Source organism: Phacochoerus africanus, chromosome 15 (genome assembly GCF_016906955.1).
Source record: "Phacochoerus africanus isolate WHEZ1 chromosome 15, ROS_Pafr_v1, whole genome shotgun sequence".
In the NCBI taxonomy this organism is placed as follows: domain Eukaryota; kingdom Metazoa; phylum Chordata; class Mammalia; order Artiodactyla; family Suidae; genus Phacochoerus; species Phacochoerus africanus.
Window position 1 is genome coordinate 16,965,661 of NC_062558.1, and position 15,584 is coordinate 16,981,244.

The 15,584-nt window shown below is 44.2% G+C and overlaps 1 protein-coding gene and 1 long non-coding RNA gene across 3 annotated transcripts in view; one reads left to right on the plus strand and one right to left on the minus strand.

Moving 5' to 3' along the window:
* The window catches only part of LOC125116307 (uncharacterized), a 108,212-nt gene that overhangs the window by 85,587 nt on the left and 7,041 nt on the right, over positions 1-15,584 (plus strand). For both annotated transcript variants that reach the window (XR_007132297.1, XR_007132296.1), the window contains exon 4: positions 10,638-10,704. This is a non-coding gene — a long non-coding RNA (uncharacterized LOC125116307). The remainder of the gene's footprint in view (positions 1-10,637; positions 10,705-15,584) is intronic.
* The window catches only part of GALNTL6 (polypeptide N-acetylgalactosaminyltransferase like 6), a 1,218,638-nt gene continuing 1,215,271 nt past the window's right edge, over positions 12,218-15,584 (minus strand). Inside the window, exon 12 of the mRNA XM_047761406.1 lies at positions 12,218-12,832. Coding sequence (XP_047617362.1) covers positions 12,665-12,832 — 168 coding nt within the window. The 3' untranslated portion in view covers positions 12,218-12,664. The remainder of the gene's footprint in view (positions 12,833-15,584) is intronic.

Sequence of the window (15,584 nt, forward strand, 5' to 3'; positions counted from 1 at the left end):
CAGCAATTATAAAACAACTCACCATCTCAATCAAAATGCCTGGTGAAGGTATATTTCTTATGCTTTAGAGTATGTGCTTCCGTTCATAGCGCTTTTCTCCCTCCTTCCGTCTCTCCCTCTCTTTCTCTCTGCACCCCATTTTCAAGGTTGAAACATGGGAAATATTGAAGGGAGAACAGGGAAGTAGGCATTTCGCCATCCACCCAGCACAATTTTAAGTGTCCAATGTATACACACACACACATAGAGAGTCTTTTTAGGGCTGCACCTGTGGCATATGGAGGTTCCCATGCTAGGGGTGGAATTGGAGCTGCAGCTGCCAGCCTACTCCACAGCCACAGCAATGTGGAATCCGAGTTGCATCTGCAACCTATATCACAGCTCAGGGCCATCCAGATCCTTTGACCCACTGAGTGATGCCATGGATTGGATTGAATCCACATTCTCATAGATAGTAGTTGGATTCTTAACCTGCTGAGCCACAGGAACTCCCAATGTATATATATTTTGGATGAACTGGTCTCTGTCCTCGTAGGTCTGCTGCTGGAGTAGCATTAGAAGGCTGTGTCTGTTTTCTGTTTCTGTGTCTGTTTGGTTGGTTGATTTGGTTCTAAACCGGATGATTTATTTCCTCCTCATTTTTTGCTGGAGCTGCAGTATAGCTTGTCAGGAACAAAACCCTGCAGAAAATAGCTTCATTTCATGGAAACTTTTCCCCAATTCCATTTGTCTGGGGGTGCAGTGCCATTGAACATTCTGAAGATGGGACGTGTTGGTCAGGACTGTCCATAGGGCCTATCACTTCACCTGGATAAGGGAGGTCCCTCTATGCAATGAGAAACCCAGGAAGTAAATTAGCAATAAAAACCTCATGTCTTCCTTACTCTTTGGCTTTATTGCTAAATTGTCTGACAGCAGCCTCCTTCCAAAATCCTCATTTATCAAGTAAAATGTGCTTCTATTGTCAGTCCACGTAAAACAAACCCCCAAATAGCAATTTTTAATATTGCAGGAGGTATTTAATAATTCCATTCTTTTCTAAGATCTACTCTTCTTGTTAATTAAGTATATACAATTGCATATCAAAATAGGAGAGTGTACTATATTTCCCTTTAAAAGCACCTTCTTTGTAAGTTTTTACTTATATTTTCAAAATTAAGCTGGTTATTATGACGTTATTTTGATACCATAAATTGATGAATATAGATCTTAGGGCCATTTCAAGCAGCGAATAGCCTAGATACTTTAATCTAGTTACAATAGGGTAAAATAATTTTGCTTTATAAAAAGCTTCTGGAATTCCCGTTGTAGCTCAGTGGTAATGAACCCAACTAGTATCCATGAGGACGCAAGTTCGATCCCTGGCCTCACACAGTGGGTTAAGGATTCAGCTTTGCTGTGGCTGTGGCGTAGGCTGGAAGCTGTGGCTCCAGTTTGAGCCCTGGCGTTCGAACCTCCGTATGCTGAGGTTCAGCCCTAAAAAGCAAAAAAAAAAAAAAAAAAAATTTCAAAAGGAAATCACACAACCTACGTGATTTCAAAGAACTTTCCAATAAGAAAATCAAAGTACTCAAGCCCACTTCCATTTTGTGAACAGTGAAGGGGGACCTGCTAGACTACCCCCTAAATAAGCCACTTTAGCGAGAGAATTATTTTGAGCTAAGGTGTTTGAGAACCTCATATCTGCCTGAAAGCAGAGCCTACCAAAAGAACTGTTTTCATAAACCCCCACCCACCCAAGGAAGAGCTCTAATCTTCTCCGTTTGGAGACAGGAAGTTGGCACCACACCCAAACAGATGTTGTCACAAACCTCCATATCTCCCATCTGTTCTCCTAAGGCCCCTTTGTATTTCCTAAGAGCCCTTCTCCCTCTCCCCTTCTAAGAACTTACTTTCCTTGCAGGAGTGACCCGCTGCCCCTCTCTCTCCCCTATTCAGATGGCATGTAAATCCCAAACTCTAACTGCCTCTTTGAGTTTCATTTCTTTGTGAATTCCTGGGCTTAAGTATAGAATTATATCTGCTTTTTTCTCTTATTAATCTGTCTTTCATCAGTTTGACTCATAGCACTCTTCTCCCCGCCTACCCCCATTCCCACAGCTTAGGTTGGAGGGAAAGTTTTTTTCCTCCCCAATAGCCCTTAAAGTTTGGCTATGTGAGTTCAGGCTTAATGTTTCATCTCATTTACAGATCGTTTGTTAGTATCTTTAAGAAGAGGATGACCACATGTCCTGATTTCCCCAGGCTTGGTTTCCAGCTGCTTTCCCTCCATCCTTATCAATAATACCTTATTTCTCTCTGAAAAATGATCTGGTTCATATGACAAAATTGATCTGGTCACCATATCTAAGAATCACTTCGTTAAATTGTAAGTCGCCAGAGAACAGACTTGTGTTACGTGTGAACGTGTCGCCTTTCCTTTTCGTTTGCCAGCCCTCTTCATGACCATACTGCGTCAGGACCACATTCGTGCAGGGGAGATTAGGGACTTAAGGTTTGCCCAGTTTCAAAGGGGAGACAGGGCTGCAGCCAGGGCAAGAATATAATTTCTTGAGAGCTAACCAGCATCTTTCTCCTTGCTCTGTGGACCTTTTGTCTTAGCATGAAGCTTCACTTGTGTTGGTACTCAACAAACATTGATCAAATTAAACTGAGAGTGTTGAGTCCTCAGAGAAAAAGACCAGCATGGTCTTGCTGCCTGAAACAGTTTTCCCCAGGTTTGGAGAAGATCCTCGTAAGAAACAGCCTTCCGGGAGATGCAGGACCTGGCTGCTCCCGCATTTCTCTTGACCACAAAGAGAAAGGGGTTCAGATCACCAGGTCACCAAAGGAATGACCGTGATCCGATCCTCTGGCTTCATTTTTGAGGAAGTTTATCAGGGTCATTAGCGACAAGGGAGAGTTCACCAGCTGAGAGAGGAGAGGAGTTTCCTAGGAAGCCATGGGGCGGTAGCCCAGCTCCTGCAGAGCATCCTTCAGCCCGTTTTCCTGCCGCCTTGCTCCCTGGCCATTTTAAACCTCACTGCCTCGACCCCACAGGCAGTTTTCTGGCAGCTGGAGGATGGCTGAGGAATGTCGGAACGAGGTCATTAGCCCTCCTCTGCTTAAGGCTTTCCTGTCACTCCTGATCAAAGGGCCTTTAAGCCACATCCAGGGGCATTTATTATCCAGATGAATCGGCCTCAAGATTGTTTTATTTTAAACATTTTGGGGACTCTGCCTAGTTATTTAATGCTGGCTTGAGCTCCCATTCTTTAGAAGGCGCTTCTGCAGACAAGGCCCACCTCATGGGTCTGACCCTGGTCCCTGGCTCCCACGGAGACGATAATGACAAGTGGCTGCTTGCTCAAGTGCAGCATTTCTTTTGTGAGATTGTTTCTGTGACATCTCAGTCACAACCACATTTTCCCGCTGCTTCCTCCAGGACATTAAGAAAATTTCCTCAGGGAAACAAAGCCTGGCTGTTTGTTTTTGTCTCTCCCAGCCTTACCCCCACCATGCCCACCTCCTCCGGTCCCTTCTTTGCAGGATGGGGAATCTTGGTTAGGACTTCTGGGTCCCAGTCCTTACCAGCTTTACCAGGAATTTGAAGACCTGATGACGGAAGTGTGTCCTTTTGATTTGAGATGCACTGTCTGGATTTTAGCTCTCTGCATTTTTTTTTCTCCACAAGATCTGAACACATGTGGTTTGGATGATTGGCACATGACCACATTATAAATTACATAACAAGCCATTTGCTGGGTGATACAGATTTGAAGAGCAAGCAGGGTAAAGCAAAATGCTCTTCCCCACCATACACTTTCCTGAATGCACCTGAGTTGCACACACACACAGGCACCTGTAAAAATACTTGGGGAAAAAGGTAATTTGGAGGATTTACTCCTCATGCCTTCCATTAGAAGGTAATGAAAAGAAAAAAAGAAAGTATTCTCAGTTAACTTTTATTTTTTGAAGACAGAGGACAAAACCTTTAAAAAAAGATCTCACTATTTTATTTTCAATGAGAAGCAGGTTATAAACCCAAGAGAGCCATACATCCACCATGGCAGAAATATTCAGCTTTTCTTTACTTTCTGCAGCTATTTCTAGGGAAGTTACTCAGCTGAGTTGAACATAGTGAGATACTGTTACACTTAAAAAGACTTTTAATTAAACTTCCAATGTTTTTCAAAGATGAGAGGAACTGTAGCTTAGTCACCTCTCCATAGCGTTTGTGAAATGAGCTTGGTCAGGTATTTACCACTAAGAAAATTAATGTTTCTTTTCTTAAGACAGAACTCGAGAAAAAGCATGATCTGGTCTAAACAGGCTGATATACTGAAAAACAATGTTAAGTAAACTATTTAACCATTCTGTACCATCTTCTGGTACAGTGGTATGACATTCACTCACAGAGGAAGGAATGATAATAGCTAAATTATTGATGTGTTGCTCAGTGCCACGCACTTAATGGTGGAAGCCTTGACCTATATAGTGTACGTGATTACTTTTCTCAAATACCACAATACTGCCTGTTCTTGGTCTTCCAGCCCCATGATCTTGATTTAAGGAGCTTTAAAATTAGGAGTTTGGGATTAACAGATATACTTGTCTACATATAAAATAAACAATAAGGATCTACTGTATAGCACAGGGAACTATATTCAATATCTTGTATAATCTATAATGGAAAAGAATTTGAAGAGTTCCTACTGTGGCTCAGCAAGTTAAGAACTCGACACAGTGTCCATGAAGATGCAGGTTCGATTCTTGGCCTCACTCAGTGGGGTCAAGGATCTGGCATTGCCCCAAGTAGTGGCATAGGTTGCAGATGTGGCTCAGATCTGGTGTTGTTGTGGCTCTGGCTGGCAGCTGCAGCTCCGATTCGACCCCTAGCCCTGGAACTTCGATATGCCACAGGTATGGTTGTAAAAAGGAAAAAAAAAAAGAATTTGAAAAGGAATATATATATGTATGTGTGTGTATACATATATATGCATGTATAACACACACATACATATATAACACACATATAATATATATATATATAACTAAACCACTTTTCTGTACACCTGAAATGTAAGTCAACCACACTTCAATAAAAAAATTTTTTTTTAAAAAAGAGCTTTGAAAGAGGAACTTGTGGAGTTCCCATCTTGGCTCAGTGGTTAACGAACCCGACTAGAATCCATGAGGATGTAGGTTCAATCCCTGGCCTCACTCAGTGGGTTAAGGATATGGCCTTGCCATGAACTGCGGTGTAGGTTGCAGGCGCAGCTTGGATTCCGCGTTCCTGTGGCTGTGGTGTAGGCCGGCATCTGCAGCTCTGATTCAGCCCCTAGCCTGGGAAGCTCCATATGCTGTGGGTGCAGCCCTAAAAAGACACAAATAATAATAATAATAATAAAAATAAAAGAGGAACTTGCTTCTGGCTATAAATAGTCATTGAACAGAGTTACACCCAGTTTGGATTTTGAATGAGTTGGGATTTTAGCATTTCTAAGAGATGACTTTCACATAAACACATGGCTTCTAACTATACTCAACATTCACAAAACCATCTTGAAAAAGTATTTTTAACAGGCTGAGACTATTGATTGAAGCCAAAGAGTGGATCCCAGACCATCAGGATCCCCACCGCCCAGAAAGTTGTTAGAAATTCTTGGGCCCCACCCCAGATTGGATGATTAAGAATCTTGGGGAGTTCCCGTCATGGCGCAGTGGTTAACGAATCCAACTAGGAACCATGAGGTTGCGGGTTCAGTCCCTGGCCTTGCTCAGTGGGTTAACAATCCGGCGTTGCCGTGAGCTGTGGTGAAGGTTGCAGACGCGGCTCGGATCCCGCGTTGCTGTGGCTCTGGCGTAGGCCAGTGGCTGCAGCTCCGATTGGACCCCTAGCCTGGGAACCTCCATATGCCACGGGGGCAGCCCAAGAAATAGCTAAAAAGACAAAAAAAAAAAAAAGAATCTTGGGGTTGGGGTAGGAAGGTGGTCCAGCAGGCTGTTCTAACGGTCTCTCCAGGTGCAGCAGTGTGATAACCACGGGCCTAGTACAAGCTAGAGGACTTTTGAAATAAGATGTCCTTGGGTATGTTTCTCTTCGTGTAAGTGTGGCTCTAGGTAAATGGCTATTCTTTCTGACACCTGTAGTCAGTATGTGAGAGCAGGACAGCACTGCAGGGAACTTACTTGGATTTACCAGGGCTAAGACATTAAGGGCTGAGAAAGCAACTTCTTATTTCTTCAATTGTAGAATTATCTGTATCTAGCAGCCTTTAATACTCACAGAAATTCCCATTTAGCATCCTCAGAAAAGAAAGACTGCCACAGGGAGAACTGTCTCCAGTGTCTGAGAGATGTAAGAGGTGTACCTGGACAGAACATTTCAAAAATAAGAGTACTGAAAGGAGGTCAGTTTTGGAGCCTGACTGCAAAGTAAGTGCAAAAATCTTTGTCAAGTGCCTGTCCCCTGCCACCGCCCCTCCCCCCACCATCCCCAAGGGCTGAACCCATTAATAATCACAAAGTACAGAATATTTGCTTTAGGATTTATCATCCAGAGCTATGCAAATAGCTTTAGTTGATCACGTCTTCAAAGTACCCTGGAAATCTCATTAAGAAGGACTAATCCTGAGTTCGTTTTGGTGTTCTTTCTTTAATAAGCTTGTGGGAAGAAAAGCAAACATAATTAAGGGTTAAAAATGGAGGTCCCCAAGGAAGGATTGTCCACACCATTCAGAAGTAGCTCGGTACCTCTCATATTTGGTTTGACCATGGACCAACGGCCCTCTGTGAGGTGTGGACCCCACAGAGACTGGAAGGAGTGAGGCTTCGCTTGCAGGCCTGCATTCTTCTCCTGGCTCTGCTGTGAACTTGTGTGACCTTGATCTGGGTGTGCCCCTGACGTGAGTCCTGCAATTTCTTCATAAAGATGGTACTATTATCTACCTCAGAGGTAGTTTACAAGGGCAGAATGAGATATATGTAAAGTCAATTTAAGAACAAAAGCAACATTGCAGATTGAATGTATCATCTATTTATCTATCCATCCATCCATCTGCCTCATACCATAATATGAGAATTAATAATTGCCTAATGGTAAGGATCTGCTGTTTTTGGCTTGGAAATGTAGATAATGACATTTGATTTCAAATACGTTTTTTTATTTTTATTTTTTTGTCTTTTTAGGGCCGCGCCTGCGGCATATGGAGGTTCCTAGGATAGCGGTCTAATCGGAGCTGTATCCTGTAGCCGCCGGCCTACACCAGAGCCACAGCAACTCAGGATCTGAGCCGCATCTTCGACCTACACCACAGCTCATGGCAATGCTGGATCCTTAACCCACTGAGCCAGGCCAGGGATCAAACCCACAACCTCATGATTCCTAGTTGGATTCGTTCACCACTGAGCCATGACGAGAACTCCATCAAAATACTTTTTTTTTTAAATGATGAAAAACTATTTAAATTAGAATTGTCATAATTCAGCAAAAAGATTTAACTGGGTATAAGAACTCTTTATTAAAAAGCTTCCATCAGGCAACTTGCAAAGAACCATGTGAATCCTTTAGACAGTCACCAAATACAACTGGATTTGTCCGGTCCTGTTTTGAAAGGATGAGATGAGACCAGCTGATTTCTTATAGACTGCAGGTGTTATTTCATAAGGCCAGGACATTTTAACCTTCTGTGGAAGAACCGTTAAATAAACAGGCAGGTGGGCTATAGATAGAGTGACCACATAATTAGCTATCCAAACTAGGACCCTTTTGAGAGTAAGAGGGGCACTGTTGATAATTACACAGGCACAAACCAGGAGTGTCCCCTGTAAACCAGGACCCATGTCACTTAGTTGCACACTGCGAAGCTCCCCCTCCCTAAGGTGAGTGATGTCAGGATAGAAGCATTAACCAGAAGATTCTGCCATGTCAAGCCTTTCTGTACTGAGGTCGGCGGGGCACACATGGTGGATGGCACACATGGTGCATTGACCCCGGAGGCTGTCGTGTGGTGAGCTGAAGGGGACCTCCTCAGGCCAGAGGGACAGAAGAATTGTCCCCAGCTTTCTCTGAAATGAAGTGCCTAATCTGTCTTCTGTTGAGAAGCCACAGTCCCAGCCACACTAGCCTGGCCTGTCAAGTGCTGAGATGAGTGACTGTGATAAAAGCTCCGGGCCAGTGTCAAGTCCACTAGATAGAGCTGCAAACGGCTCCTGGGTCTCCAGCAAAGGCTGCAGACATAAATCAAAGAGCAATCTTCCGATGTCAGTGGTGTGGGAGGATGGGCCACTCGTCACCCTTCAGTGTCCCTGCCAGGGCTGCACACATGGAGAGTAATTACCGCTGGTGGTGTCGTCTGAGAGTGGTGGTGATGGAGTGAGTGTAGGGGAGGAGTGAGCCCCTGTGTCTGGAGAGGCAGCCCACCTCTTGTCATTTGCACTTACTCCCACAATCATAGGGAATCACTGAAAAATTGTTTTCCCTTTGAGGTGTTTCCTCTCCGGTTTTCTATAAAATGCCCTCTTTCTTTATCTCCAGCAGCTTCTTAGGAAAGGGAATTTCTGTCTTATATACCCACTGGGGCAGAGGCCTCGGAGATCTCCCTAAGGGGGCCCCAGGATAAATCGAGGTTCACAAGAATCTCATATTATTAGGATGGCTCTATAAATTCCACATAACAGGGGAGTTCCATTGTGGCTCAGTGGGTTATAAACCTGACTAGTATCCGTGAGGATGTGGGTTGGAACCCTGGCTTTGCTCAGTGGGTTAAAGATCTGGCGTTGCTGTGAGCTGTGGTGTAGGTCATGGACTTGGTTCGGATCCCACTTTGCTGTGGCTGTGGCATAGGCCAGCAGCTGCAGCTCCGATTAGACCCCTAGCCTGGGAACTTCCATATGCCGTCGGTGCGGCCCTAAAAATAAAATATAAATAAATAAATAAATAAATAAATTCCTTAAAACAGGAGCCAGCAGCATTTGGAGGCTGGGAAACTGTCCATCCTGGGAAGGCTTCTGTGACACTTCAGAAGGGAAGAGGCAGAGGGAAGGTCATGACCTTGCCATCACTGCCATCTGGTTCTCGGCTGTGTGACCTTCCTTGACTAGACAGTGGGTTTCGTAATCTGAGTGTCCTTGGCTCTTTTGATATGTCTGACATAAACGCTTTCCAATAAAAGATTCCTTTTTTGCTCTTTCATTATGGAGATAGTTATGAAAGAAAGAATTGAAATGGGTGTTTTTCATGTGAGGGCAAGAAGCATAAACGATATTTATATGCCTTTTATTCTCTGGCTGTTTTTTTAAAACATATAATTGCCCCCAAAGGACCGGGTGTTTAGTGTTTGAATAGAAGGTGAACAGAATGGGCCTAACGCCCTCTTTCATTGACTGTGATTCCTTTTTTGTTCCATGTTAGGCATTTATTGTATAAAGCTCTGTGTTACCAACTCACAAAATAATCCTGCAACTTGCATGACACACTGCGGCCTCTGATATAATGAATACATTTAAAAACAGTCATGTGATCATTTTAATGTTTTAAACCAAATAGCAGTAGACACAGCAGCCACACATTGTTATTGCCATGGTATTCATCCAGCCTTGGAGCAATTATCAATCCCACCATTAGTTCACAACTGTTTTCCAGCACAGCTTTTTCTCAGTAAATACAAGAAAAGGATTTTAAAAAAATCAACTATTTTCTGACTCTGGCGAAACCATTTCTTAGTACAGAGAAGTAGTAGCAATTTCCGAGGCCGGATTAACTTTCTTCTATTTTTCCTCTCATTCTGATAAGGGGCTAGGTCAGAGATCGACTGCTCCATTTCTAAATCATGTTAATTTTCAGGAAAGAGAATCTCTCTGCTGACTGCTCAGTGCTCCTGCCAAACAAAGACACAAGCATACGTGATTTTCTGTTTTTCAGAACAGTAACGGTGGTGTTCAAACTTTAGGTGGTACCGGGAAAGCCCCCAGGCCCTGCTGCCTCCAGCAGTGGGACTGATTTTTCCTTTTGTTCTATCTGGATGTTCCCCCTTTGCACACCTCTAATAACCATTTGGGAATTTGAGGTTTTAATTTTGGCTTTCACGTCTCATGTTTCTCTTGAAAAATTTTTAATTCTTATTTTTTATATTATATCCTTTTAGTCAAAGTTGGGGTTAGAGACAAGGCCCTCTGAGATCAGGAGACTGGGGGGTTGCACCACAGCATTCAGGCGGTCTTGGGGGATAGTGCCAAATGTGTCACGGCTGGTCTCCTGCGATGGGCGCATCCTGACATAACTGCAAATTGGGCAAAGCCCGGGGTTGGATCTTTGGTGGGACTGTCAACAGCAGTCCACTGTTTTGTGACTGAATGCGGGTTTTTATAGGCTCATCTCATTCCATGAGCAGATTGCTCCAACACTTGAGATAAATCTTCACCTGCTTTCTGGAATTATTCAACACACAGGTTAATTTCTCACCATTGATTTTTTTTTTTCCACTCTGCATCATGAAGGCTTCAAGATCTCTTGAACTACACAAAAAACCCTCTGCGACTGTCAGTTTAAAGAGAATAGCACTTTGAAAGGATGCTTGAAAAAAAAATCAGTAAAGATAACGAAATAACTCTTCCTCCTCTATTAGCAGGGCAGTTTAACTGGATGTTTTGATTAGTTTTCAGGGAGAGAACAAAATCACGAGCATCGATAGGAAGAGGTGTCACGTGCGAAAGCTTGGGAAGGTGAGTGCTGCTCTTGTAGGCATCCCGGGTAGGTGTATTATTCTCATCTGGGGACTGAACATTTCATGTTAAATCAGAGAAATAACCAGAACCTCTTTGAATAACAGAGGGAGGCAACACAGCACAGGGGAAAAATCACTGGACCAGGGGTTGGAAGACCCATCCGCCCCACCAGAAATTAAGACTCCTCTTCCTGGGCTTTTTGCTTTTCATCTCTAAAAACAAAGGGATTTGATTCTGAGAGTCTCCCCAGTTCTAAAATTCAGTGCTTTTATAGCCAAGACTATATATGCATATATATAAATGTGAAAACTAGAGTTTTATTAATATGAAAACTAAGTTAAAAGAAAGCAATGAAATCAAAATGAAATTTTTTTTTCTCCCTGAAGAAAACTTGAGAAATGTATATATAACTAACATGATTTTTTTCCTCTGGTCACTGATTTTTTTTTTCTGTCTTTTTAGGGCTGCACCTGCGGCATATGGAGGTTCCCAGGCTAGGGGTCTAATAATCGGAGCTGTTGCTCCCCGCCTATGCCACAGCCACAGCAACGCCAGATCTGAGCCACGTCTGGGACCTACACCACAGATCACAGCAACGCTGGATCCTTAACCCACTGATCAAGGCCAGGGATCAAACCCACAACCTCGAGGTTCCTAGTTGGATTCGTTTCCACTGCATCACGATGGGAATTCCCTCTGGGCATTGATTTTAATCCCTGACTATTCCTCCTTCTCCCCCATTGCTATTAAAAAAAAAAAAAAAAAAACTCCTTTAAGGATTAAATGTTCCATTTAGTTTTTTAATCATCCCTGAAATACTGTCCCATTAACAGAAAGTGGGGTCAGAAGCACTTTATTGATGGAAATCCCTTCTATGTGCTTCCAAGGAAAACAAAAGCATCGTTAATATCAACAATATAAAAGAAGTCAACAGAAATCCAACCCAGAACAAAAGCAAACCAGTTCGTTCTATGTCCCCAGCACTGATCAGACACAATTGAAGTGCACCAGGCCATTTTCACGCATCACTTGGAGTGTAGATTTATTTGGATTTAAGAATCTCCTCAACAGATTACATCAACCTCACTCCATTTCCTTCCTTAATAAAACTGTGACTGGACCAACATCAGGCTTTTAAAATTCTAGAAATAATAGAAAAGTAAAAATAGATTTCCTAGGGAAATTCCTCTCCTAAACCTGACATGGTTTTTGCTGCCTCCGTGAAATCCTTCTCTTTGGAGTAACTTGGTAGCATAGTTTTTCATTTTTGTTTTTAAACTGGATTCATTACAAGGGCACTGAAGTAGAATGTCAGTTGATTTGTGAGAGGGAGCATGAACTTTTAGGAACAGTCAGTTACCTCTGCCGCAAAAGGAAAAATGGCCGATGCCTGTGGGGACGCTGGAAGTATATTTCATGATGTCATTTAACTCTGAGATGGCACACCCTCATTGAAAAATGAAAGAAGAAAACAGAATGGTATGAGAACTCTAGAATCATCTGCAGCACTTTTAACCCATCCTGGTCAGAGAACCACTCGGTCTAAACCTGAGGGGTCTGCCCCAGGGTGTCAGAGTGGTCACGCCCTCCATCTCCCCCCCCACCCCCCTTAGTAGGATCCATTCATAGCTACTCACTACTGCAGGATTTGACCTGAGAAATGCTAGGATTTATTAACTCAGCAGTTGTTTGGAAAAGTCCCTAAATAATCTTTGCCCTTGGCCAGCAAGGGGACTGCTCGTCTCAAGTTCCCAGAAGCAGCTGGTGAGGTTCTCAGCCAAGTTCTTCAGGTGCAGGAAGTCCTTCAGGACAGCCTACTTGGACGTGGCATTTACAGATCTTGAAACCAGGCTTCCTGGATCTAGGAAATGTTATTCCTGACTCCTTCGACCCAGACGCTGGCTAAAATTGAGTTTTTATCCTCTGTAGGTGATCAGTCTTTTTTTTTTTTTTCTTTCTAGGAGCTGGCATGGTAGTTAAATTTTTCTAAAACAGTCATATTAATATGTTCAAAAATCCACTGCTGAGTCTCAGAGAGAGGGTCACATCTGGCCATGAAAATCTTCTTCTCTGCAGGGTTGCAGTCCATGCAGCTGTTACTCACAGGATGGAAAAGTGTTCTGTCCTGCAGGGGTCAGAAGGACAAGACAAGACTGACATGATACACGGTGAATGGTTAGAACCCCAAATACCCAGAGGAAGTACAGTGTCCCTGTTGACATTTCAGCCTATACCCAGAGTGTGAGAGCTAGCCCATCTCCCAAATCAAACCATGGGAAGGGGGGGCTGCCACAGGGAATGTGGTTTCCTAGGACCCTTTGGCATGATGTGGGACTTCCAAGCAGGTCCAGCTAGAATAAACAGTTCATTCATTCATTGATTTTTTTTAAAAAAATTGCAATCCATTCATTTTTGACTCTTTGGTAAGAACTTCGCTACATGCTTGGATTTTGAAGGTGAAAAGAACCTGAGGCTGCTTGTCAAGTAGCAAATAGGTCTGCATGCAGAAATGGTACTTTAGCCCATAGTAAATACCACACACACACTGACCCATATCAGACCAGAGGAGGCCTGATCTTCCCAAGTATTGAGCCTTCAATGGAAAAGGGAGACACAAGAGGACCAGGAACCCAGTGAGCTGAGTGCTGGGCCACCCAGTTCCCAGGGTGAACACGGGGCTGGGGGTACGTGGTGCCAGGCCCTGTCTCAGTCAGTGCGCGGACTCAAATATGTTGATTCTGTCTCTTCCCAGCCCCTTTTTTGACCTCACAGCTCTCCCTTGGTGCCATTCTCAGTGCTTCTGTAAAGTGGAGGAGGTGGCGTCCACTACACCCATGATAAGAGCACAGCTCTGTGAATGAAGGTGCTACCCAGGCACAAAGTATAAGCGGTGAGCAGGCCCACTACCTGAATAGCCTCTATTTACACACAGCCCACGTTACTGTGCAAACAGGGAAAGGGTCTCTCGTTAACGAGTAATAAACACTTCTGTCGCTTACAACGTCCGTGCATTTAAAACATATGCCCATAACATGTAAAATCGTCCCTCAATCACTGCTTAAATTTTAGGAACAAGTAATGTTTTTAGCTTAGAAAACATTTTAGAGGTTCTGATTATCATCTTTTAACGGAGGAATATTGGACGCGCAGTGGTTTTACAGTGAAAGAGTTCCTTGAGGAGCCCGTGTCAACATTTCTGGGCTCCCCTGGCTGTCAGCCAATATTTAATGTCCTTTAGGACCCGGATGTTTGCATAGGTTGGTACCTGTGAGGGAAGGAAGAAGGAAGGCAGGTGCCCAGAGCCTCCTTCGCCTGTTTCTACCTTCAGTGTCAACACAGGGCTACGTGCAACATGAAGGCTCTCTTTTCTCTTCCGTCCTTTCAAGTCTCCAGAGTTTGTGGCAGATTTTACCTCCCTCACAGCAAGAGGGCTCCTGAGTTCTCCTGACCGTTTTCTTCACCCTCTGCTTCCCTAGCTGCTGTTTGACCCCAGGGCTGCTGGCAGGAGCTTTCCCCTCCTCCATCCAAAGGGCTGCTGATGCTGAGGGTGCCTCACAGACCCCACCCCCAGTCCCCAGGGCACCCTCCCCCTCCTCCCCAGTATCCCTCACTCTTGGCTCCAGCTCCTGATTTCCGTCTGTTTAGCTGCACAGGCCTCATATATTTAAATCATTTTTTCAAAGAGCATCCTTCAGCTCTTATATTCCTGAAAATTCTCTGTGACCTGCTAAACCCTAAAATTCACTTTGTTGCACACCATGTACTTATTTTTCTTCTCAGCCACCTGGATTTCTTCTTACTGTCACCCCTGTCAATGGCTGCAGTGGGAACCCCCACAGACTCACAGTTTCTCTCCTCAAACACATGTTTCCATAAAAACTAAAAAATGAGAGGGGAAAAAAAGGAGTAGAACCTGCTTTTATGCTCTTCCCTCCTTGGCTTGTGTGTCTCAGTGCGGGTGCAAAAGCCAAACCAGATTCTCTGGGCATTTTTTTTCCCCAAACATCACTTTCTGAGCCATAAGTTGATCCTGCTCTTCCAAATCTCGGGCTGGGACTCCTGCTCTGGCCGACCCAGTGTGCACACCAGGACGGGGTGGGGTGTGCAGATTCGGCATTGCTCCAAACCATTCAGAAGGTGTTTTCTATGATTTTATCTCGTGTTCTCATAAAAGTTGAAAAGTGGAATTCCCTACATCCATCTGCATCTGAGAAGCTTCATCAGTAAAATGAGGGGCTGGAACGTCAGCCTCAGGCCCCTCCCAGCCATGAAATTGAATTAACTTTTTATTCCAAAGTACACCAGTGACAGAGACAAATGACAGGCCTCAAATAGATGCTGCCAGCAATATTCAGTGGACTAGTAGATGGGTTGCTCTCTGGCTGTAGACAGAGCTTCCATGTCCTTGACATGTCCAGCATGTCCCAAGCACAAGCTTCTGGAAGTGTCTTCTATGTCCCCAGAACTTGCATCTTCCGCTTTGACCTGGGGGCTACATACATTGCCATCATTAGGCTTCTAATTGGCTAAATTTCCCGATTCCTAGTTGTCTTTACTGGTGCTTCTCCTGGCTGGACCCGTCATCGTTGGTAATGTGCCTCTTGTCCTGTGACAGCCTTTTATGCTCGGACGTCACAAGAGGTGCTGGGGCAGAACGAAATACAGGTTTTTCTCTGCGCTATAGTCTTCCGAGCACTCTGGCAAATCGGCTGTTCCACGGTAGTCCTCCTGAAAGGGTGCTTTTAACTGGACTGTCCTCTGTCCAGTCCTGAGGGAGACAGAGCCCGTGCCCTGGCTGTTCAAGATGTCATGCTGGAAACGCTGTCTCCTGCACCCTCCTGCCCTCCCCGACTGCTGCCTCCCTTGTCTTTTTCTGT